At 43.0% G+C, this 23,431-nt stretch overlaps 2 protein-coding genes and 1 long non-coding RNA gene across 5 annotated transcripts; 2 read left to right on the forward strand and 1 right to left on the reverse strand.

Moving 5' to 3' along the window:
* Window positions 1-1,553: 1,553 nt before the first annotated feature.
* On the forward strand, window positions 1,554-5,448 carry LOC129848963 (golgin subfamily A member 6-like protein 6). Its single transcript, XM_055916047.1, has 4 exons — window positions 1,554-1,681; window positions 1,847-1,954; window positions 2,180-2,410; window positions 3,191-5,448. Exons 1-4 carry the CDS (start codon window positions 1,643-1,645, stop codon window positions 5,174-5,176), a joined length of 2,364 nt encoding a protein of 787 aa, XP_055772022.1. The 5' UTR covers window positions 1,554-1,642; the 3' UTR covers window positions 5,177-5,448.
* Window positions 5,449-9,656: 4,208 nt separating this feature from the next.
* Window positions 9,657-10,334, forward strand: LOC129848964 (uncharacterized). Its single transcript, XR_008758603.1, has 3 exons — window positions 9,657-9,746; window positions 9,909-10,005; window positions 10,149-10,334. It is a non-coding gene; the product is annotated as an uncharacterized LOC129848964 (long non-coding RNA).
* Window positions 10,335-14,334: 4,000 nt separating this feature from the next.
* LOC129848961 (astacin-like metalloprotease toxin 5) lies at window positions 14,335-22,126 on the reverse strand. 3 transcript variants are annotated; one of them, XM_055916044.1, is made up of 12 exons: window positions 21,533-21,967; window positions 21,345-21,410; window positions 21,128-21,184; window positions 20,739-20,795; window positions 20,524-20,592; window positions 20,339-20,388; window positions 16,816-16,897; window positions 16,594-16,708; window positions 16,235-16,407; window positions 15,129-15,210; window positions 14,717-14,838; window positions 14,335-14,605 (listed from the first exon to the last, which is right to left on the reverse strand). In XM_055916044.1, the coding sequence occupies exons 1-12, from the start codon at window positions 21,567-21,569 to the stop codon at window positions 14,601-14,603; spliced, it is 915 nt and encodes a 304-aa protein (XP_055772019.1). In that variant the 5' UTR covers window positions 21,570-21,967; the 3' UTR covers window positions 14,335-14,600. The 3 variants fall into 3 exon arrangements, with proteins under 3 accessions (XP_055772019.1, XP_055772021.1, XP_055772020.1); XM_055916046.1 differs by lacking the exon at window positions 15,129-15,210 and having other exon boundaries at window positions 21,533-22,126; XM_055916045.1 differs by lacking the exon at window positions 20,739-20,795 and having other exon boundaries at window positions 21,533-21,972.
* Window positions 22,127-23,431: the final 1,305 nt, after the last annotated feature.

Genomic DNA, 23,431 nt, shown 5'->3' on the forward strand with positions numbered 1-23,431 from the left:
CTTTCCAGAGACTCCTTTCACCACCAACAAGGCTGTGTTTACTAATTGATCTTTTCACATCAGATCTTTTTCAGAACTGATCTGATTGGTCAAAAGACCAATTAGTGAAAAAAAGATCAGAACTGGGCTGCCTGTCTAAACGCAGCCAGAGTCACTAATTTGGATACATAGTCATTGCCTCCATTGGATTGTATTTATATTTTAGTAATTTAGCAGACGTTCTCATCCAGAGTGACTTACATGAGCAATTAAGGTAAAGTGCCTTGCTCAAAGGGCACAGACAGATTTTTCACCTAGTCGGCTGATTCTAACCAGAAACCTTTCTATTACTGGCCCAACGCTCTTAACCGCTAGGCTACCTTGGCTGGGCCTGGCTGCAAGTGGGTGAGCCCTCCAAGGCCCACCCAATGGCTGCACCCCTGTACAGTCATGTGAAATCCATAGATTAGGGACTAATGAATTCATTTCAATTGACCTCTTTATATGGGTTGTAATTCAGTAAATTCTTTGAAGTTGCGTTCATATTGGCCTTCCGATTGGCGCAGCGGTCTAAAGTACTGCATCTCAGTGCAAGAGGCGTCACTACAGTCCCTGGTTTGATTCCAGGCTGTATCACATTCGGCTGTGATTGGGAGTCCCATAGGGTGACAATTGTAAAAATTCTGTAATGTTGCAATTATGCATTCATGCAGGAGGAAATGCAATGATTGCGCTAGTGCATATGCGTGAAAGTGGTCTGCACATTATCCCCGGAGATGCCAAACTCGGGCAAAGTGTCCCCCATATGACGTCACAGTGATGTCATAATGAGTGGAGAAAAAACACCTGCATCAGAGACAGTGCAAAGGTTTTCATACTCTGCCACATCCTGAAGAGTTACCTTGTTGTACAATGTCTACCATTTACTACTGGAATCTACATTGAATTTACAACATGTACAGTTTTTCTTATGAATACATTTCTTTGTTGTTGTCCCATAATTTTCACTTAGCAAAAATGAGTTAATGTCAACGCAAAATTGATTGTGAGGACGAACAAAGGTACTTTTTACATAGTCCTATGTGCATCCCAAATCAACCCTATAAAGTACATTATCGGCCATGGTCAAAAGTAGTACACTATGTAGGGAATAGTGTCCCATCAGAGGACAACCACTCATGATGCATCATGGACAGTAGCTGTGAAGTGATACACATTGCTACAGTATGGTTTGTACTATGTTTATGAGCTTACTAGTACTAAATATACTGTATTTCAAACATAGAAGTGGATAAATTGGGTAACAGGCCTATGTGGCTCTGGTGTTTGCTGTCTGTCAGGGTGGGTGTGGTCTCCCATGGCACCACATTACATCACAATTGTGATGTCATAAATGATTGTATTTACTGTTATGATGACAGCCTAAATGGTTTGACATAGCGTTACTGTCACATTACAGCAACACTTACAAGTTCAATTCAGGGTCAAAATCATTTCTATATTTTTGATGGTTATTTTTGAAGTGATTGGTAAGTAGTTGTGACCACTTGTGATTTAGTGTGAAAAGGCCTACTTTGTGACACAATTTAATTTAGATGATTTAAATAATAATATTTTGAAGCCATATTGTATCTTTTTCAGGATTACTATAATTGAAGGAACTATGGGAAAGTTCTCCTTCCCAAGGATCATCATAAGAATGGTTAGAATCTCTTTTCTCTCACCACCCTCATAGTCAAAACTCCAGTGATTTAAAATCATCACTTTGACATATAGGCCTATGAGCTTTTCTAGGATTGAAAATAACAAACTTGTATCACGATAACCTCATTACTGACTGCATGTTTGTCATCATTTTCATTTCTAGCCATGGGCAAAGCGGACTGCACAGGACGATTTCTGCACAGAAACTACTGAACTCCACAGGCCCAGAACACACCAGCCTCACAACTCCTCACAACTCCCCAGCCTTAATGTAAGTCCCATCTGCAGGCTAAATCTACGACCCACTAAAGTGGTCCAGACTAATCATGTATGGCCAATCAGTGTAAACTTTGTACTAACTACGGCTTGATCTAGTGTCAACATTATACCTTATTGATATTGTATATCAATAAAATACAATGGAAGGCACATAATAATCCAATGAGTATAATAAAATATACCATGTTCTATTCTCAATATCCCTACTGCCCTAAAGGTGTGTAGGCAGGGCAAGGAGAACACCGATTCAACCCAGAATAAGAGGAAAAAGAAGATACTAAATGAGAAGGGAACCCAGGTTGAACTAGGCATGCGGGAGGATATCCATGACCTTGACCTCGCCCATTGGAGATTGGCTAGAGAGACATGGAGAACTGAGCGAGGAAACATGAGGGAGATTAAGGCGCTGTATGGAGAAATATTTAGGCTGCACCAACTCTTGGAGGAGGTAACAAGAGCAGTTTTCTTTAATCAGACTTTCATATAAGTAGATATACTGTAGTTGCTTTAGATGTTCCCAATCCTGATACACAGAAATGAGATCAAAATAGATAGAATAGTGAAATAAGAAGGCAAGAAAAAAACGGAACACTGGTAGTATTCTCAGGAAGGTCTGCATTCTGCACTGGTAGTATTCTCAGGAAGGTCTGCATTCTGCACTGGTAGTATTATTAAGAAGGTCTGCATTCTGAACTGGTAGTATTCTTAAGAAGGTCTACATTCTGCACTGGTAGTATTCTTAAGAAGGTCTGCATTCTGCAATGGTGGTATTCTCAGGAAGGTCTGCATTCTGCACTGGTGGTATTCTCAGGAAGGTCTGCATTCTGCACTGGTAGTATTATTAAGAAGGTCTGCATTCTGCAATGGTAGTATTCTGAGGAAGGTCTGCATTCTGCACTGGTAGTATTCTCAGGAAGGTCTGCATTCTGCAAAGGTAGTATTCTGAGGAAGGTCTGCATTCTGCACTGGTAGTATTCTTAAGAAGGTCTGCATTCTGCAAAGGTAGTATTCTGAGGAAGGTCTGCATTCTTAGACAAAAGTTGAAAAAGAATGGAAGAATTTCTGAATTGGAATGATTCCAAAAGTTCATTTTCCTAATAGGCTAATATACAGTAATAAAACATGTTTTCTCTATATTTATTACCCATACACATGTAATTGTTTTAAGATGGTAATAACAATCACCATCAAGCTTTTAAGTAATACAAATGTGTCTGTCATCATACAGATTGGGGTGGATAAAGGGTTGATCAAGCAGCGCTCCACCTCCTCCATTCTTTGTCCCGTCTCCCCGACACTGCCAGCTTTCCACAGGTACAACCTCCACAGGTACCTCGCCAACAGCCAATCGGAGCCTGACCAGCATGCTGCCGGCACCCAGAAGGACCCATCTAAGAAACACTCAATCTTTCCCCCTCTGGACACACAGAGCTGCACCTCCCCTGATAAATGGCCTCATTCTCAGTCCAAGAAGTCACACCCACACGCTTCACACCGATTTGCTGTCCCATCCCATCCCCTGGCTTCCGGCCCTCCTGCCCGGATGAGACAGACCCATCCGCATATCCACACCAGATCCTCATTGACTGGCCAGGAAAAGGTCAAGGAAGAGGTCTATAGGCCAGAAATTACATCGTCTGAGGAATTGTCTGAGGAAGTTCAACGGAGAGGCGCAGAAATTGCAAATATGTATAAAGCACAGCTGAAAGAGAGGATGGCCCAAAAGAGAAAGGAAGAGATTCTGAATAAAGGGGTAAACAACGATGACAAGAACGATGACACTGAGGCCTCCTGCTCCTCTGCAGTAAAACACTCCAATACCCTTGCCACAGCCCCCGCGCGCCCGGCCAGCCCAGACACCACGCCAGTGGCCGCCCGAGAGGACACTCAGGGGGAAACCCAGCAGGACCTGGCAGACGTTGTGAATGTGCTCAAGAGGCAATCATCTGATCTATACCTGCCTGACGACGTTTGTGAGGAGTCACTCACATGGATGTCTATTTACGAGGAGCTGTGCCCGCTCGCTCACAGGGTGAACACAGAAGCTGACTACATCAAGGCGCTCCGCGTCATCACTGAGAAGGCTGTGACTCCCTCGTGCTCGTCTGAGGATGATGTGTCTCAGAGTGTGAGTGAGGTCACAAGTCAGGAGGGGAGTAGTGAAAGTGAGGAGAGCATGAGTGGACAACAGCAGAGATGTCTACACAGGGAACCTTATGGTGAGAGGGACAGGAAGGAGATTGATAGTGGTAAAATGGAAGGGAGATATGCAACCGCCAATGCATTGTCTATGATGGCAAGCCGAGGGAAAGAAGAACTTAATGCCATGAGCTACGCAGACAGGATCAAATATTTCAAGGACGAGGCTAAGAGAAATGAAGAGATGATGAAGATTGAAATGAGGAAGGAAAAAGCCAGGGACGAAGAGCTCAAAAAGTGGGAAAAGAGACAGAAGAAATTGAAGAAATTGAATGAGGAGGAAAGGAAAAGGACAGAAAATATGGAAAAAAACAAGTTAGAGGAGCAGAGGAAAAGGGAGAAGGCAGAGATGAAACTAAAGATCGAACATGAGAAAAAGAGACAAGAGCAAGAGAAAAAAGAAAGAAAGAAGCAGGAGATGCAACAGAAGGCCCGTGCAAAAGAAGAGAAAAAGAGGGCAGAGGAAGAGAAAAAGATGGAGAAAAAGAGGGCAGAGATGTTGAAAAAGATTGAGAAACAGAGGATGGAGGAGGAGAGGAACAGGAAAAAGGAGAGAATGAAGGTGTTGGAGATGCAGCAAAAGGCACGAGAGAAAGAAGAGAAGAGGAGGAAAGAGGAACAGAAAAGGAGATTGAAGATACAGCAGGAACAAGAGAAGCAGGAACAGAAAAGGCAGACAAGGATACGGGACGAGGATAAGAAGAGAGCAGAACTTCAAAGAATAAAAGATCACGAGGCCAGGTTCAAGATGGAGATGGAGAAACTGTATGAGAGAGAAGAGAGGAATGCACAGATTGAAAGAGAAAAGAGGCGTGCGCTGTGTCAGAAAAAAGGGCAGACACAGAGAGCAAAACAGGTGGTGGCATACGAGGTCACAGCGTCTACATCTGACGCCTCTGTGCGGAGGGAAGAGAGGGAGCAGCGTCCAGAGACCGCTCACGCACAGTCTGCGAAGAGGAGAACAAGGAAGAAGCAGAAGAAAGCGGCGGACGAGGCATTGACAACTTTTGAGTAGATGACAAAAGAAAATACTAACAAAACAAATGAGAAATAAGCAAAAGGAAGAAAATATTATAAGGAAGCCAGGCATGAGGGTGAAGAGGAGGAAACATGAGAGAGGAGGAATGGAGACCAGAGTGGTTTATCAGGAGGTCAGTAGAAGATACAGAATTCAAGTTCTGATGGACAGAATCAGGAAGGACCATGGGATAAAAGGTAAATGAGATTAGCAGTAAAGAGCTGAGTGGATCAAAAGAAAGTAATGGAAAACACAAGGGGGGAGGCAAGATAAACAGAGACCCTGTCATGTTTTGTCTTTGATCTTCATGTCTTGTCCCTGTGCTTCCCTCTGCTGGTCTTATTAGGTTCTTTCCCTCTTTCTATTCCTCTCTCTCCTCCTCCCTCTCTCCCTCCCCCGCTCTCTCTCTCTATCGTTCCGTTCCTGCTCCCAGCTGTTTCTCTTTCTCCTAACGACCTCATTTACTCTTTCACACCTGTCCCCTATTTTGCCCTCTGATTTGAGTCCCTATTTCTCCCTCTGTTTTCTGCTTCTGTCTTTGTCGGATTCTTGTTTGATGTTTGCTGTTCTGTGTCCTTGTTCCGCCCTATCGTGTTTTTGCCTTCATCAGATGCTGCGTGTGAGCAGGTGTCTAGTGGTCGCGTCTCCAGTCGTTCATCTCTACTGACGAGAGGATTTCAGTTTTCCTGTTTTGTTTTTACCTTAGATATATCAGGAGTATCGTTTTTTGTCTAAGACTGGAATAAAGACTCTGTTTCTATTTCGTCGCTTTTGGGTCCTCCTTCATCAGCATAACAGAAGAATCCGACCAAGAATGGACCCAGCGACTACGGATTCTCTCTACACTACCGTCAAGTTCCAGGGAGCAATGCTCGGCAGACACGAGCAGGAATTGTCTGCTGCTCGTCAGGCCGTTGAGACCCTGGCCGCTCAGGTTTCCGATCTCTCAGGACAGTTTCAGAGTCTTCGTCTCGTACCACAAGCTACTTCCTGGTCTTCCGAGTCTCCGGAACCCAGGGTTAATAATCCACCATGCTACTCTGGACAGCCCACTGAGTGTCGCTCCTTTCTCACCCAGTGTGATATTGTGTTCTCTCTCCAGCCCAACACATACTCTGGAGAGAGAGCTCGGATCGCTTACGTCATATCACTCCTTACTGGGCGGGCTCGGGAGTGGGGCACAGCTATCTGGGAGGCAAGGGCTGAGTGTTCTGACGTTTATCAGAACTTTAAGGAGGAGATGATACGGGTCTTTGATCGTTCAGTTTTTGGGAAGGAGGCTTCCAGGGGTCTGGCTTCCCTATGTCAAGGTGATCGATCCATAACGGATTACTCTATAGAGTTTCGTACTCTTGCTGCATCCAGTGACTGGAACGAGCCGGCGTTGCTCGCTCGTTTTCTGGAGGGACTCCACGCTGAGGTTAAGGATGAGATTCTCTCCCGGGAGGTTCCTTCCAGCGTGGACTCGTTGATTGCACTCGCCATCCGCATAGAACGACGGGTAGATCTTCGTCACCGAGCTCGGGGAAGAGAGCTCGCGTCAGCGGGGCTTCCCTTCTCCGCATCTCGACCATCTCCTTCCATCGGCTCAGAGACTGAGCCCATGCAGCTGGGAGGTGTTCACATCTCGACTAAGAAGAGGGAACGGAGAATCACCAACCGCCTTTGCTTCTATTGCGGTTCTGCTGGACATTTTGTCATGTCATGTCCAGTTAAAGGTCAGAGATCATCAGTAAGCGGAGGGCTACTTGTGAGCGCTACTACTCAGGTCTCTCCATCAAGTTCCTGTACTACCTTGTCGGTCCATCTACGCTGGACCGGGTCGGCTGCTTCCTGCAGTGCCTTGATAGACTCTGGGGCTGAGGGTTGTTTTATGGACGAAGCATGGGCTCGGAAACATGACATTCCTCTCAGAGAGTTAGGGAGGATCACACCCATGTTCGCCTTAGATGGTAGTTCTCTCCCCAGTATCAGATATGAGACACTACCTTTAACCCTCACAGTATCTGGTAACCACAGTGAGACCATTTCTTTTTTGATTTTTTGTTCACCTGTTACACCTGTTGTTTTGGGTCATCCCTGGCTAGTATGTCATAATCCTTCTATTAATTGGTCTAGTAATTCTATCCTATCCTGGAACGTTTCTTGTCATGTGAAGTGTTTAATGTCTGCTATTCCTCCTGTTTCTTCTGTCCCCTCTACTCAGGAGGAGCCTGGTGATGTGACAGGAGTGCCGGAGGAACATCATGATCTGCGCACGGTCTTCAGTCGGTCCAGAGCCAACTCTCTTCCTCCTCACCGGTCGTATGATTGTTGTATTGATCTCCATCCGGGGACCACTTCTCCTCGGGGTAGATTATTCTCTCTGTCGGCTTCCGAACGTAAGGCTCTCGATGATTATCTGTCTGCTGAAGGCATTCAGATGGATCCCGCTAAGGTCCAGGATGTCAGCGATTGGCCTGTTCCTAAGTCACGTGTCGAGTTACAGCGCTTTCTCGGTTTCGCTAATTTCTATCGGCGTTTCATTCGTAATTTCGGTCAAGTGGCTGCTCCTCTCACAGCTCTGACTTCTGTCAAGTCTTGCTTTAAGTGGTCTGGTTCCGCCCAGGGAGCTTTTGATCTCCTCAAGAAGCGTGTTACAACCGCCCCTATCCTTGTTACTCCTGACGTCACTAAACAATTCATTGTCGAGGTTGACGCTTCAGAGGTGGGCGTGGGAGCCATTCTGTCCCAGCGCTTCCAGTCTGACGATAAGGTCCATTCCTGCGCTTACTTTTCTCATCGATTGTCGCCATCGGAACCCGAGGGGATTCTCCCTGAAGGGCGTGTTGTCGGGTTGACTGTCTGGGGAATTGAGAGACAGGTAAAGCAAGCACTCACTCACACTGCGTCGCCGCGCGCTTGTCCTAGTAACCTTCTGTTCGTTCCTGTCTCTATTCGTCTGGCTGTTCTTCAGTGGGCTCATTCTGCCAAGTTAGCTGGTCACCCCGGCGTTCGGGGTACGCTTGCTTCTATTCGCCAGCGGTTTTGGTGGCCTACTCAGGAGCGGGACACGCGCCGTTTCGTGGCTGCTTGTCCGGACTGCGCGCAGACTAAGTCAGGTAACTCTCCTCATGCCGGTCGTCTTAGACCGCTTCCCATTCCTTCTCGACCATGGTCTCAGATCGCCTTAGACTTTAGTACCGGTCTGCCTTCGTCTGCGGGGAGGACTGTGAGAGCCGCCAATAAACGTAGGATTAAGAGTCCTAGGTATTGTCGCGGTCAGAGAGTGTGGCTTTCCACTCGTAACCTTTCCTTTACGACAGCTTCTCGCAAGTTGACTCCGCGGTTCATTGGTCCGTTTCGTGTCTCTCAGGTCGTTAATCCAGTCGCTGTGCGACTGCTTCTTCCGCGACATCTTCGTCGCGTCCACCCTGTCTTCCATGTCTCTTGTGTCAAGCCTTTTCTTCGCGCCCCCGTTCGTCTTCCCTCCCCCCCTCCCGTCCTTGTCGAGGGCGCACCTATTTACAAGGAACGGAGGATCATGGACATGCGTTCTCAGGGACGTGGTCAACAGTACTTAGTGGATGGGGAGGGTTTCGGTCCTGAGGAGAGGAGTTGGGTTCCATCTCGGGACGTGCTGGACCGTTCGTTGATTGATGATTTCCTTCGTCGCCGCCAGGGTTCCTCCTCGAGTGCGCCAGGAGGCGCTTGGTGAGTGGGGGGGGTACTGTCATGTTTTGTCTTTGATCTTCATGTCTTGTCCCTGTGCTTCCCTCTGCTGGTCTTATTAGGTTCTTTCCCTCTTTCTATTCCTCTCTCTCCTCCTCCCTCTCTCCCTCCCCCGCTCTCTCTCTCTATCGTTCCGTTCCTGCTCCCAGCTGTTTCTCTTTCTCCTAACGACCTCATTTACTCTTTCACACCTGTCCCCTATTTTGCCCTCTGATTTGAGTCCCTATTTCTCCCTCTGTTTTCTGCTTCTGTCTTTGTCGGATTCTTGTTTGATGTTTGCTGTTCTGTGTCCTTGTTCCGCCCTATCGTGTTTTTGCCTTCATCAGATGCTGCGTGTGAGCAGGTGTCTAGTGGTCGCGTCTCCAGTCGTTCATCTCTACTGACGAGAGGATTTCAGTTTTCCTGTTTTGTTTTTACCTTAGATATATCAGGAGTATCGTTTTTTGTCTAAGACTGGAATAAAGACTCTGTTTCTATTTCGTCGCTTTTGGGTCCTCCTTCATCAGCATAACAGACCCAGAAAAAAGAGGTGAAAACATTTTAGAAGAGTAAAAGAGAGGAGATTGAACTAGAATTCCCATGGACATATGGCCAAAATAACTATCTAAATAACTAAGGATGAGCAGAAAAGGAGAAGACCAAGAGCACAGGAAAAATAGCCAAAAGACAAGTCAAAAAGAACTGAAGTCTGCCTCTTCTACTTGTCTTTTAAAGTTGCTTTGGTTTCCTTTTGTCCTCTTTCCAAGCCTGTTCAAGTCTGAGATGAAAAGAGCAGCCAAAGAAACAGATCTGTTGAAGCATCAATTGGAAAGGATGGGAGGGTTGGAGGAGGAGCACAGCTGGATGACTACATTAGGTAAGTGTTTACTATCAACGCCTGTTCTCTGTAGACAACTGTATTAGTGTTGATAGACGTGCATTTATGCAATGTCTTTCAACTCAAACACTACAATTCCTGATCTCATGTGATTATTCACCTCATGTGATTGGGCTTTCGGATGTTTTTTTCCTGAAACAGATTGTGGCATATGAGGTCACTTTATCTGTTGAAGCATCAATAGGAAAGGATGAAAGGGAGGGAGGCAGGAAGAGGAAAACACAGAAGAGCAGATGAGGTAAGTGCTTGGGCTTGTGATGAGAGGATAGGGGCTCCAGAACTGGGGTTCATGATTGAAAATTCTCAGACAAATGTATTACTGTGAATCCCATTCGTTCAATGACTGTTTGATTTATTCCTGATGGGATAATTGTTTTACAGGAGCACTCTATGTTCTGCTTCCATGTGGATTGACAGCATTGCTTTCATGAGCTCCTGGAGGACACCATGGAGGAAGAGGGAGAGGGTCTATGATAGGCAGTTTGCCATGGCCCTAAATGGGCTTTTGGATGTTAATTCTTCCTGCTTTATATCATGCAACTTTACAATAAAAATGAATCGCAAGCATCAGCCTTTTCTGTTTGATTGTGATCAGTGCAGTAGTAGTAAGATTGGTGTAAACCCAATGAATATTCTGACCTTCTAGGCAGAGTTCCTCTGTCCAGTGTCAGTGTTCTTTTGCCAAGTGTCTGTGTTCTTTTGCCCATCTTAATCTTTTTATTGGCCATTCAGATATGGCTTTTTTTTTGCAACTCTGCCTACAATGCCAGCATCCCGGAGTCACCTCTTCACTGTTGACGTCGAGACTGGTGTTTTGCAGGTACTATTTAATGAAGCTGCCAGTTGAGGCATCTATTTCTAAAACTAGACAGTCTAATGTACTCTTGCTCAGTTGTGCACCGGGGCCTCCCACTCTTTCTATTCTGGTTATTGCCAGTTTGCACTGTTCTGTGGAGTAGTACACAGCGTTGTACGAGATCTTCAGTTTGTTAGCAAGTTCTCGCACAGAATAGCCTTAATTTCTCATAACAAGAATAGGCTGACGAGTTTCTGAATAAAGTTCTTTGTTTCTGGCCATTTTGAGCCTGTAATCGAACCCACAAATGCTGATGCTCCAGATACCCAACTAGTCTAAAGGCCAGTTTTATTGCTTCTTTAAATCAGAACAGTTTTCAGCTGTGCTAACGTAATTGCAAAATAGTTTTCTAATGATCAATTTGCCTTTTAAAATGATACATTTGGATTAGCTAACAACGTGCCATTTGAAAGCAGGAGTTTTGGTTGCTGATAATGGGCCTCTGTACAACTATGTACAGTTGAAGTCGGAAGTTTATATACACTTAGGTTGGAGTCAATTAAACTTGTTTTTCAACCACTCCACAAATCTCTTGTTAACAAACTATAGTTTTGGCAAGTCGGTTAGGACATCTACTGTGTGCATGACACAAGTAATTTTTCCAATTGTTTACAGATAATTTCACTTATAATTCACTGTATCACAATTCCAGTGGTTCAGAAGTTTACATACACTAAGTTGACTGTGCCTTTAAACAGCTTGTAAAATTCCAGAAAATAATGTCATGGCTTTAGAAGCTTCTGATAGGCTAATTGACATACTTTAAGTCAATTGGAGGTGTACCTGTGGATATATTTCAAGGCCTACCTTCAAACTCAGTGCTTCTTGGCTTGACATCATGGGAAAATCAAAAGAAATCAGCCAAGACCTCAGAATAGAAATTGTAGGCCTCCTACAAATTGCTCCTAAGTCTGGTTCATCCTTGGGAACAATTTCCAAATGCCTGAATGTACCACGTTCATCTGTACAAGCAATAGTATGCAAGTACAAACACCATGGGACCACACAGCCTTCATACCAAGGCCTACTTACAGCAAGCAGCATACCACCCTGCATACCACTGCTGGCTTGCTTCTGAAGCTCAGCAGGGTTGGTCCTGGTCAGTTCCTGGATGGGAGACCAGATGCTGCTGGAAGTGGTGTTGGAGGGCCAGTAGTAGGCACTCCTTCCTCTGGTACTCCTTCCTTGGATAAACATAAATTACTGCTCAGGAAGGAGATGTGTTCTGTCTCCTAGAGATAAGTGTACTTTGGTGTGAAAATCAATCACAGAACAGCAGCAAAGGACCATGTGAAAATGCTGGAAGAAACATTTACAAAGTATCTATATCCACAGTAAAACGAGTCCTATATCAACATAACCTGAAAGGCTGCTCAGCAAGGAAGAAGCCACTGCTCCAAAACCGCCATAAAAAAGCCAGACTGCAATTGCACATGGGGACAAAGATGGTACTTTTTAAAGAATTGTCTTCTGCTCTGATGAAATAAAAATTAAACTGTTTGGAGGAAAAAGGGGGAGGCTTGCAAGCCAAAGAACACCATCCCAACCGTGCAGCACGGGGGGTTGCAGCATCATGTTGTGGGGGTGCTTTGCTGCAGGAGAGACTGGTGAACTTCACAAATTAGATGGCTGCATGAGTAAGGAAAAGTATGTGGATATATTGAAGAAACATCAAGACATCAGTCAGGATGTTAAAACTTGGTCGCAAATGGGTCTTCCAAATGGACAATGACCCCAAGCATACTTCCAAAGTTGTGGCAAAATGGCTTAATGACAAAGTCAAGGTATTAGACTGGCCATCACAAAGCCCTGACTTCAATCCTATAGAAAATCTGTGGGCAGAACTGAGAAAGCATGTGCGAGCAAGTAGGCCTACAAACCTGACTCAGTTACAACAGTTCTGTCAGGAGGAATGGGCCAAAATTCACCCAACTTATTGTGGGAAGCTTGTGGAAGGCTACCCGAAATGTTTGACCCAAGTTAAACAATTTCAAGGCAATGCTACCAAATACTAATTGAGTGTATGTAACCTTCTGACCCACTGGGAACGTGAAAGAAATATAAGTGAAATAAATCTTGATTATTCTGACAGTTTAAGAATGTGAACTATAGTGGTGATGTTACACCCTTGAAATAGGGGAGAAAGAATCACGAGTGTGATACGGAATGTTTACTCATTAAAACTTTTAGTGCAATCATTTTACATAAGTAACACATTTTACAGAATAACAGATCTACAGGAAATAGATAGTTTTGTAGGGTACAAGGCTTATTCAAATCATAACAGTATACACTGTACATCACTGAAACAAATACTATTTTCAATATAACTGTCAAGCACAAAGCTTTAACTCAGTAAACCATAACTCAATTTATCAACAGGCAATAAAGTGTTTGAAAAACCATTACACAAATAACGCCGCAAAATATCTTATTAACAACGCACATGTTCAATCACAATCGACATGAAATGGCAGCTACGTAGCAGTACCTAGCAGTACGAAGCTAGCTGCAACCGAGCAGGGCTCATATTTCTCTCTGCAAACTTAACTTCCTCAATATGTTACTAAGACAAACCTTAAACACTCTTGACATGTTAGCGAGTTATTACATTTAAATTACTCTTTTTTATCATCAATAACGTACCTGAAAAAGAGGAGAAAGAATCACGAGAGTGAAAGGTTAATGTTTACTCATTGAGAACTTTTAGTGCAATGAGAAAAAGACCGCGAATTCTCCGTGAACTTGAGTGGAGACCAGAGCAATCGATCTCAGGCTCATAGATTAAGAGCATTTAGTAGATCACAGATTAACACTTTTACCCACGACAACATAAAGTAATCAACATAACGTTTACACATTCCTCACAATTCGTACCCTTTGTATGCTTGACGGATTTTAACACAATTATATAAATGTTATCAATCTATCAACTAATACTGAATGCATGATCTTCTTAACCTTAGATGTTTTAAGATCCTCACATATGAATTTACTAATACTTTTTAATGTATAGCAGGCTATTAGTATTTCCTTTAACCTGTCACACTGATCCTAACTAACCTAAGACAAGGAATTTTTACTAGGATTAAATGTCATGAATTGTTTAAAACAGAGTTTAAATGTATTTGGCTAAGGCGTATGTCAACTTCCGACTTCAACTGTAGATATTCCACTAAAAACCTGCCCTTTCAACTACAATAGTTATTTACAACATTGTCTACACTATTTCTGATCACTTAATTTTAATGGACAAAAAAGGCTGTCAAAAACAAGGATATTTCTAAGTGACCACAAACTTTTGAACGGTAGTGTGTGTATACATCTTTATGTATATTTGTTAAGTATTCCATGCTAAAAGGTGGGCCACGTTCCTGGTACCGGTTATCCTGAATTGAGCTCAAGAGTTTACCAAAGTCAACTCAAACCTGTTTCGTAGTACACCCTTCCAGAGGGCGACATTCTGATTTGGGTGAGTCTATGATCCCTGCTGTCTAAGGCCTGTGTTACAGCGTCATCGTTTTTAAATCATTTGTTGCCTAGCTAGTCAGCCAAGTTTTATACCTTAATCACCATTCATTTAAGTCGTCTCTCCTGCTGTGCTAGATCTACTTCATCTCTGATCCCACCTTGGGATGTATGATGAGCATAGCTGAGAAGGTCCATTATAGAATGAAATAGAACACTGCAAGAAACATCACACTGACTGGATTCTTTTCAGTCGAGGTCATTTTATTCATTTCCAAGACAAGTGCAGTGGAATAGGCCTAATTCAAGGCAGCAAGAGCACACAGGACAAATTAAACTACTGCCTGCTGCTGAACACACGTATAATACATCAGAAAGCTTTAAGGGACTAGTTCAACTTATTCATTGTTGAGAAGTTAAAATGTCAGTGCCATTTGTGTTGGAATCTTCAGTCGACAGCAGCGGTGTTGAAATCTTCGATGGTGTAATAAATGCTAAACTGTGCATTGTTATTCTGTGAAAGACAGGACATGAACATGGTTAGAATACAGCACGAGAATGACTGCATTTAAAAAGGCAGCCCAACTCTGATATTTTTCCTGTCTCTGTGTGTGCGTGTCTTTACCACATTGATAGAGTTTGTTAAGGCGTGTTATGTCCAGGGGGCTCAGGTGATTTCTCTGTCCAATCTGGACTCCACTCTTCTTGGAGCCGATAGTGGGGTTCCGGTTTGATGAGAAGTAGTATCTGCCAGGAGAAACCCAACAATGGGGGATTAGAGGACTTGCTACTTTAACACAAGGACTGCGTCACAATGCCACCCTATTCCCAATATAGTGCACATAGTTTGACCAGAGCCCAGGTAAAAAAGTGACCTAAATAGGGAACCATTGGGTACGCACCGGGAAATGTTACTGGAGCTGGATACTGTACACAGGCCCAGTAAAACTAATATTTACTTATTGCCAGCAGTTTAAAAACAAGGTGAGTAAAATTAGGACTTTAGTGGGAATAAGGAGGAGAGGAATGTGACTGACGTTCCGTAGTGCATTATGGAGTCGTAGTCATAGGGCAGGTCCTGAGTGTCTCCTTTCTTCACCTTAAAGTTACCTTCTTTTCCTGGAAGTTAAAAGAGTTACAAGAGGCAGATGTGACTGGTGGACACTGCTGGGTGTGAATGTGATAAGGGAATGAAAATGGAAATGTAGACAAGTTGAGATGGAAACCATTAAGTTGAACCTCTAGCAGGAGGAAACTCTACAGGATTCAAGGCATGAATATTTAATCTTACCTAATGAAACCCATTGCGGGTGGTAATGTAACAAAACTGCCCTCAAAAACGAGCTTACATGTTATCCCAGGATACCCATTACAGGTGGCAACTGTAAAAGGTATATTTTACACCAGGATACCCATTACAGGTGGTAACTGTAGATGACAATGTAGAGTTATTCGCGTCAGGTAAATTTAGTGAACAAGGTTGCTGCAGTCACGCCAGGGGAAATTCGCAGGAGTTAACAAATTCAGTTAAATTCTACATCATTGGAAATGAGTCTATAAAATCCATAGTTATGCATAGTATTGGTCTCAAACTGAAGAACGCTGATGGTTACTGGTGTAAGATTCTCTCTGGTGTTTACAGAACTGGTGCTGTGAGATTAGGATAGCAGGATTCAAGGCTGCTATGATATTAGGCTATCAGGACCTGCTTAGACAAAGCAATTACAACAGTAGAGAAAAGGCTTGCAATGGATGGGGAAATGAATGGCTGCAGTATTTACGTTTTAATAAGTACATGATAAATGGAACGTTAAGGCATAAATGTATAAAAGACTATACTTCTTTTAAACTAATGTTGTTCTGTCCTTGTGCTGTACTGTCTATTAAATGTTATATAGCGTTTCATGTTGTGTGGACCCCAGGAAGAGTAGCTGCTGCTTAGGCAGTACCTAATAAAATACTAAATGTCAATAGTTATTCTATACGGTCTTCACTCCAGACCACAAAAAGCTGAATCTGGTATGTTAGTGTTGGGCTGGTACAAAAGCCTGCACACTGCAGCTCTTCCATGGGACAAATTGACCAGCCCTGCCCCTGATCCACATGCAATGCCCGTGAGGTGGTTTAGTATGTTGTGAGTTACCTGGGACCACATTGTCCCACTGTATGGTGACGTATTGGTCACGGTCTGGCCGTGTGTGCTCGTGGTGCAGGCCCAGTGCATGCATCAGCTCATGACACAGGTTCCCCACGCTACAGACTCTACCGAAGTACAGAGACTGGGCCCCGCCCTGAAAACCTACATACGACGCACAGCTAGAGTTAAGTGAAGAAAGATAAAGGTGAGAGAAGCGGGAGGAGAGAAATGGAGGAGAAAGAGGGGATATGACAGGAAGAGAGAAAAATAAAGGATTGAACACAGGAAAAGGAAGGAGAGGTTGTGAGTTAACTGTAAACTGCTGGGAAGGAGAGAATGTGTTAATGTGCCCACTTTGGACTCACCCTGTCCCAGAGATGAACTCGATGTAGTTCATCTCATTGGTGTATTCGTGGAAGAGGATACACGTTCGGTCTGAAATCATCTTGAACGCTGCTAGTATAGTTTCCTTTCTGTCCACTGTGTGGATCAGAGACAATCTACCATTAGACGGTGCATATCATTCTCACTATATTAGAAAACATCTAGTGTTAGTGTTCATCTCTCCTACTGTATTCGACACTCACCCAGATAATCGTTGATCTTGTAGGGGATAGAAGTGACGCCTTCATTCTCAGGCCAAAGTGACTTCACAGCTAAGCGGTCTTCCTGTAGGACAAAACACCTAGTCTTAAATCCAGCTGTCGCTAGAGAGTATAGGCCTCAGATTAATTAAATTGTTATTTCTGCATTTCCCCCTTTGAATGTTTTTAAATTCTAAAATGGTAAAACTATTTCAGTATTAACTTAAATGACTAAAACCAGACTAAGTATGTAGAACAAAAAAAAGAAGATTGGAGCAATATACAGTGTACTTTCCATGACAGACTGACCAGGTGAATGCTATGATCCTTATTGAGGTCACCTGTTCAATCAGTGTATATGAAGAGACCGGTTAAAGGAGGATTGTTAAGCCTTGCAACATGGATCATGTATATATGCCATTCAGAGGGTGAATGGGCAGGACAAAATATTTAAGTACCTTTGATCAGGGTATGGTAGGTACCAGGCTCACCAGTTTGAGTGTGTCAAGAACTGCAACGTTGCTGGGTATTTCACACTCAGTTTCCCGTGTGTGAAGAATGGTCCACCACCCAAAGGACATCCAGCCAATGGCAGTCCAGTGGTCGAAAATGGGTGACACGAATTGTGCAGAGCAACAGACGGGCTACAGTTATAGTCAATTGACAGTCCAGTAAAACATTTGTGACCTAAGACCCAAAAAATGCTCAACTCGTAGAACCTTGACACAAATGGGGTATGGCAGCCGACAACCTTACAGAGTTCCACTTCTTTCAGCAAAAAAAAATGTTGCAGTGGACTAATGAAACACTGGACACAGGAGAATTGGAAAAACGTCTGGTCTGATGAATCCAGTTATTTTTGCAATTTCACGCTGATGGGAGGACTAGGGTATGAAGAAAACCACATGCATCCATCATGATGTTTGTCAACATTGCAGGCAAACACATAAGCCATTCTAGTTAAATTTGTCTTTTGTTTCTGTTAGTCTTTAGTGAAATGGATAGAAGTACAGTCTGCTGTCATTCTGATTTAAGAATATTACTCCTGCTTATTATGAAGAAAAAATACATCTGTTTAACTTTGTAAACTAAAAGGTGTGTTTAGAATTATTTTTGTTGTATTAATGCTATTTAATCTCTCCTCAGACTAATATTATTCTGTTTGTCCTGTGGGTACCTTTGCCACTGTTCCACCCCTTGTGTATTGCGCTGTCATGGTGTATTTGTAATGGTGTGATGCTGTGGGGTGCCTTTTCATGGCACACGTTGGGCCCCATGATAAAAGTTAAGCAACGTTTGAATGTCTGAACATAATTGAAAATTAGGTGCATCCCTTCATGGCAGCAGTGTATCCATCTGTGAATTGATTTTTTCAGCAGGATAATGCCCCATGCCACAAGGCTAGGATTGTCCAGGAATGGTTCCACAAAGATTACAGTGAATTCAGCTTAGTGCAGTGGCCTGCCCAGTCACCAGATCTCAATCCAATGAAGCATCTGTGGGATGAGATAGAACGAGCTATTTCGGATTAGAGATCCACTACCAGCCAACTGGGCACAATGGTGGCAAGCATTGAGGAAATCATGGGGCCAGCATTCCTGTGGAATGCTTGACACTTTGTAGAGTCCATGCCCTGAAATTGAGGCTTCTCTGAGGGCAAAGGGGGGTGCAACTCAATATTAGGTGTTCCTAATGTTTTGTAAACTATATATATTTTAAGATCCTTTAGAAGAAAAATAAATAAAATCACCAAAAATAAACTAAAACCGTGCCATTGGCAACGCCCACTACGATTTAAATTGACATTGTTGTCACACAATAAATCTATTATTTGCATGACTCACTGTGCAATAGTGTTTAACATGAATTTTGAATGACTACCTCATCTCTGTAACCCACACATACAATTATCTGTAAGGTCTCGAACAAGCAGTGAATTTCAAACATATTTAACTACAGCAACCTATTGGTTTTCAAATAACTTGCATAAGGCACCTATTGGTAGATGGGTAAAAAGCAGACATTGAATATCCCTTCGAGCGTGGTGAAGTTAATAATTACACTTTGGATGGTGTTTCAATACACCCAGTCCATACAAAGATACAGGTGTCTTTCCGAAGTCAGTTGCCAGAGAAGAAGGAAACCGCTCAGGGATTTCACCATGAGCCCAATGGTGACTTTAAAACAGTTAGCCTTTAACGGCTGTGATAGGAGAAAACTGAGAATGGAACAACATTTTAGTTACTCTACAATACTAACCTGATTGACAGTGAAAAGGAAGCCTGTACAGAATAAAATTATTCCAAAACATGCATCCTGATGGCATCAAGGCACTAAAGTAATACTGCAGAAAATGTGGCAAAGCAAATATCTTTTTGTACTCAATACAAAGTGTAATGACAGGCAAATCCAAAAGATTACCGAGTACCACTTCATATTTTCAAGCATAGTGGTGGATGCATCATGTTATGGGTATGCTTGTAATCGTTGTGGACTGGGGAGTTTCAGGATAAAAAAAGAAACGGAATGAGCTAATCAAGATCCTAGAGGAAATCCTGGTTTAGTCTGCTTTCTACCAGACACTGGGAGCATAATTCACCTTTCTGCAGGACAATAACCTAAAACACAAGGGCAAATCTGCACTGGAGTTGCTTACCATGAAGACAGAATGTTCCCGAGTGGCCGAGTTACAGTATTGACAAATCTACGGCAAGACCTGAACATGGTTGTTTAGTAGTGATCAACAACCAATTTGACAGCTTGAAAATTTTTGAGAAGTTACACAATCCAGATGTGGAAAGCTCTTAGACTTACCCAGAGAGACTCACAGCTGTAATCGCTGCCAAAGGTGCTTCTACAAAGTATTCACTCTGGGATGCGAATAGTTGAGATATTTCTGCATTTCATTTTCAATAAACTAGCAAACATTTCTAAAACATTTTCACTGTCATTATGGGGTATTTTGTGTAGATGGGTTTGAATTTGTATTTTATCCATTTTGAATTCAGGCTGTAACAAAATGTGAAATAAGTCAAGGGGTATGATGCTTTCGGGAAGGCACTGTACCAGCTTCTGGTATACACAGACTGAAACTAATGACTGCAAAATCGTTTAAGGTTTCTTTACAAGACAGAATGTTGAATGAAATGACATTGAAACTTACTCTACTGGTGGTCCGTGGTATTGATCCTTCAGATGGTTAAAAATATCCACAGGAAAGTACTGTTAACACAACTTTTTAGAGTGGCGGTACTGAAGTTGAAATTGCTATCACCTGGCACTTCAGTTAGTATGCATGCATTGTATATTTTCCTGTGGATATATTGGCTCAAAGTTCAACCATCTGAAGGACCAACACCATGGACAACCGGTAGAGCAAGTTCAAATGTAATTCTGTTCAACAATCTGGCTTGAATGATTTTGCAGTCATTAGCTTCAGACTGTGTATACCAGAAGGTGGTATCAATCTGATTCATCAGCCTAAAAGATGCAGTAACAGGACAGAAAGCAAGGATACTAGACTCACCGAAACCAGAATGTCTCCCTCCGTGATAGCAAGGTCAAACTGTAAGTCCTCTGTAACAGAGAGAGAGGGTCTGAAACAACCACACTGACATGTACTAGTTACAAGTCACTACCTCCAGTGCCATTAAAGTCCAGACCTCATGGTAGAGGTCCAGGATTGTGCGCTTCATCTAATGAATGCGTTACCTTCTCTAGTTTCAGGCGTTTTAACCCAATCATTTTGTCTGTGGCGTGTCCCCATTGAGGCAGTAGAACCTAAAAGGAATTGTGAACAAACTCATTTTGTAATATCATTATGTTAATTGATAGACAAGCCATAAACTTGAAGACAACAGATTGAATTGTTTCTTTGGACCCCATCATCCCAAGTGACTGACTTGAAAATCACAGTATAGGCCTACCTGTGGCAGAGGAAGTCACATTTGTAGAATTGTTGATGGGGTTTTTAGAATTGTCCACTGAAACAAAATATTACATTTTATTTACATTTTAGTCATTTAGCAGACGCTCTTATCCAGAGCGTCTTACAGTAGAGTGCATACATTTTATTACATTTTACATACTGAAACAAGGATATCCCTACCGGCCAAACCCTCCCTAACCCGGACGACGCTATGCCAATTGTGCGTCGCCACATGGACCTCCCGGTTGCGACAGAGCCTGGGCGCGAACCCAGCCCAGCCTGGGCGCGAACCCAGAGACTCTGGTGGCGCAGCTAGCACTGCGATGCAGTGCCCTAGACCACTGCTCCACCCGGGAGGCCGACTTCAAAATCACAGTATAGGCCTACCTGTGGCAGAGAAAGTCACATTTGTAGAATTGTTGATGGGGTTTTTAGAATTGTCCACTGAAACACAGAAATAAAATATTACAAAGTGGAACAGTACAATAACAGTTTTGCAGTACAGCTGGCCTACATTAAATAAAAACATGGAAAACAGATAACAGGCCTAGCTTTCAGCCTATCACCTAACAAAATGACTGGTCCCAAATGCAGGCCTGCCTACCTGTGGCAGGGATAGTAGCATTTGAAGTAGTAGCATTTGTGAAATTGGTGATCGGAACACTGCCCACTGAAATACACAAAGGTAACATAATACATGTTACATAACATGAAGAACCGATTCACCTGCCCTACATCAAATGGAAAACACTCAAAAGCAGGATGTCACAAAAACAAAATGACTGGTCCTACCTTGGACAACACAGATGAGAATCAGAAACCAAACCATGTTGCAGCAACAATTGTCCCCCAAGATTTGGAAAAAAAACTATCAAAGAAACAGAACAAACAAATTTGTGCATATGCTCTCCTTCCAGTCAAATAGTGGGCAGGGCAGCAATCACAAAAGAACAGGTGCATTCTCCTTCTTCTTCGGTGAGGTTTAAAGACGGTTGGCATCCAATATGTTGCATTATCGCCCTCTACTGAACTATTGTATGAATCCATTACACTCTGTTATACAAAATGGTATAAGGGGAAACGTGAAAAAATCCATACAAATATATATTTAATGACCCTACTAACTAACCCTACACTCATTAAAACCCATCACCTTATTCCACTACTTTAACCCTGTCTTATCCTACCCCAGGCCAACGACCCGAGAGGGTGAGACACTACTACTCAACACACCCTGTAACTCTTCTGAAATTGAATCCCGTACCCCCAAGTTCTTCTCTGCAGCTGCCACCACAACATCTATTTTCTATGACTTACGTGTCATCTCTGCGGTACAGCTGATAACAATTGCTATGAATGCTAAGCCAACCTCACTGAAACATATATCACCCATTGGCCTATCCCTCTGTTCTGGCAAAGATCCACTATTCACAGGGATCCTCTCAGAATCCCTCACCCTTCATCCACCCTCCACTTCCTCTGCATACAACATCTTCTCCACTACAATGACCCTGGCCACCTAAACCTGACTCTCTCGCACCAGACACCTCCACTCAGGGTTACCTTCACCGACTCAACAGCACCCACCATCTTTTCCACCCAACTTCCACAACACCTTCTACCCCTTTCATTTCACCTCCAGAACTCAAACTGGTGTCCGGCCCAATCTGTTTGAACTTGATACCAATCTTCCTCGTCATACCCTCTCCCTTGTCATTGCTATCTTCAACAGATACAAACCCATACTCTGCCTCCCTCAGTCTATTCAACCTCCTCTCTTTCCCTCCAATCCTCCTCCCTTAACCAATTACCCGACTCCTGAAAATATTCAACTTTTCCAAGTCAAAATCTTTTTTTAGCCTCCTTGAGGGACATGCTAAGCCCTGTACTCCCTCCACTTCAAACTCCTGTGTCACCAGAACAGATGCAGGTGTGACCACTTGTTTTTAGGTCATCAACCTCAACAACAGATTGTGCAGTATAGACAGTGTTAATGTGCATACATGGCATATAGTGAACAGTACTGTGCATAATGTGGCAGATGCAGGAATGCCCTCATGCAGGAACACCCCGAAATGTGGGCTGCAGTTGTACATTATTGACAGAAAGACACATCAACCTCAGACAAAGCATCTGAGACAGCAAAACAGCGCTCCTCTGTCTTAGTATGTGTAGGCCATGTATCTGATGCCGTCTGGTCAAAAAGAGTATGGCATGTCATACAGCCACAGTTGTAGAGCGGTCAGACTTTCTGGATGGTTAGTTTTATTTATTTTTTTATTTTTTTTATTTAACCTTTATTTAACCAGGTAGGCAAATTGAGAACACGTTCTCATTTACAATTGCGACCTGGCCAAGATAAAGCAAAGCAGTTCGACACATACAACAACACATAGTTACACATGGAGTAAAAACAAACATATAGTCAATAATACAGTGAAAAAAATAAAATAAAAATAAGTCTATATACAATGTGAGCAAGTGAGGTGAGATAAGGGAGGTGAAGGCAAACAGATATATGTATAAATAAATAAAAATATAAAAAGGCCATGGAGGCGAAGTGAGTACAACACAGCAAGTAAAATAAAAACTAAAAAAAACACTGGAATGGTTGGTTTGCATTGGAAGAAAGTGCAAAGTAGAGACAGAAATAATGGGGTGCAAAGGAGCAAAATAAATTAATAAATAAAT

Source organism: Salvelinus fontinalis, unplaced genomic scaffold (assembly GCF_029448725.1).
Source record: "Salvelinus fontinalis isolate EN_2023a unplaced genomic scaffold, ASM2944872v1 scaffold_1298, whole genome shotgun sequence".
Lineage (NCBI taxonomy): Eukaryota > Metazoa > Chordata > Actinopteri > Salmoniformes > Salmonidae > Salvelinus > Salvelinus fontinalis.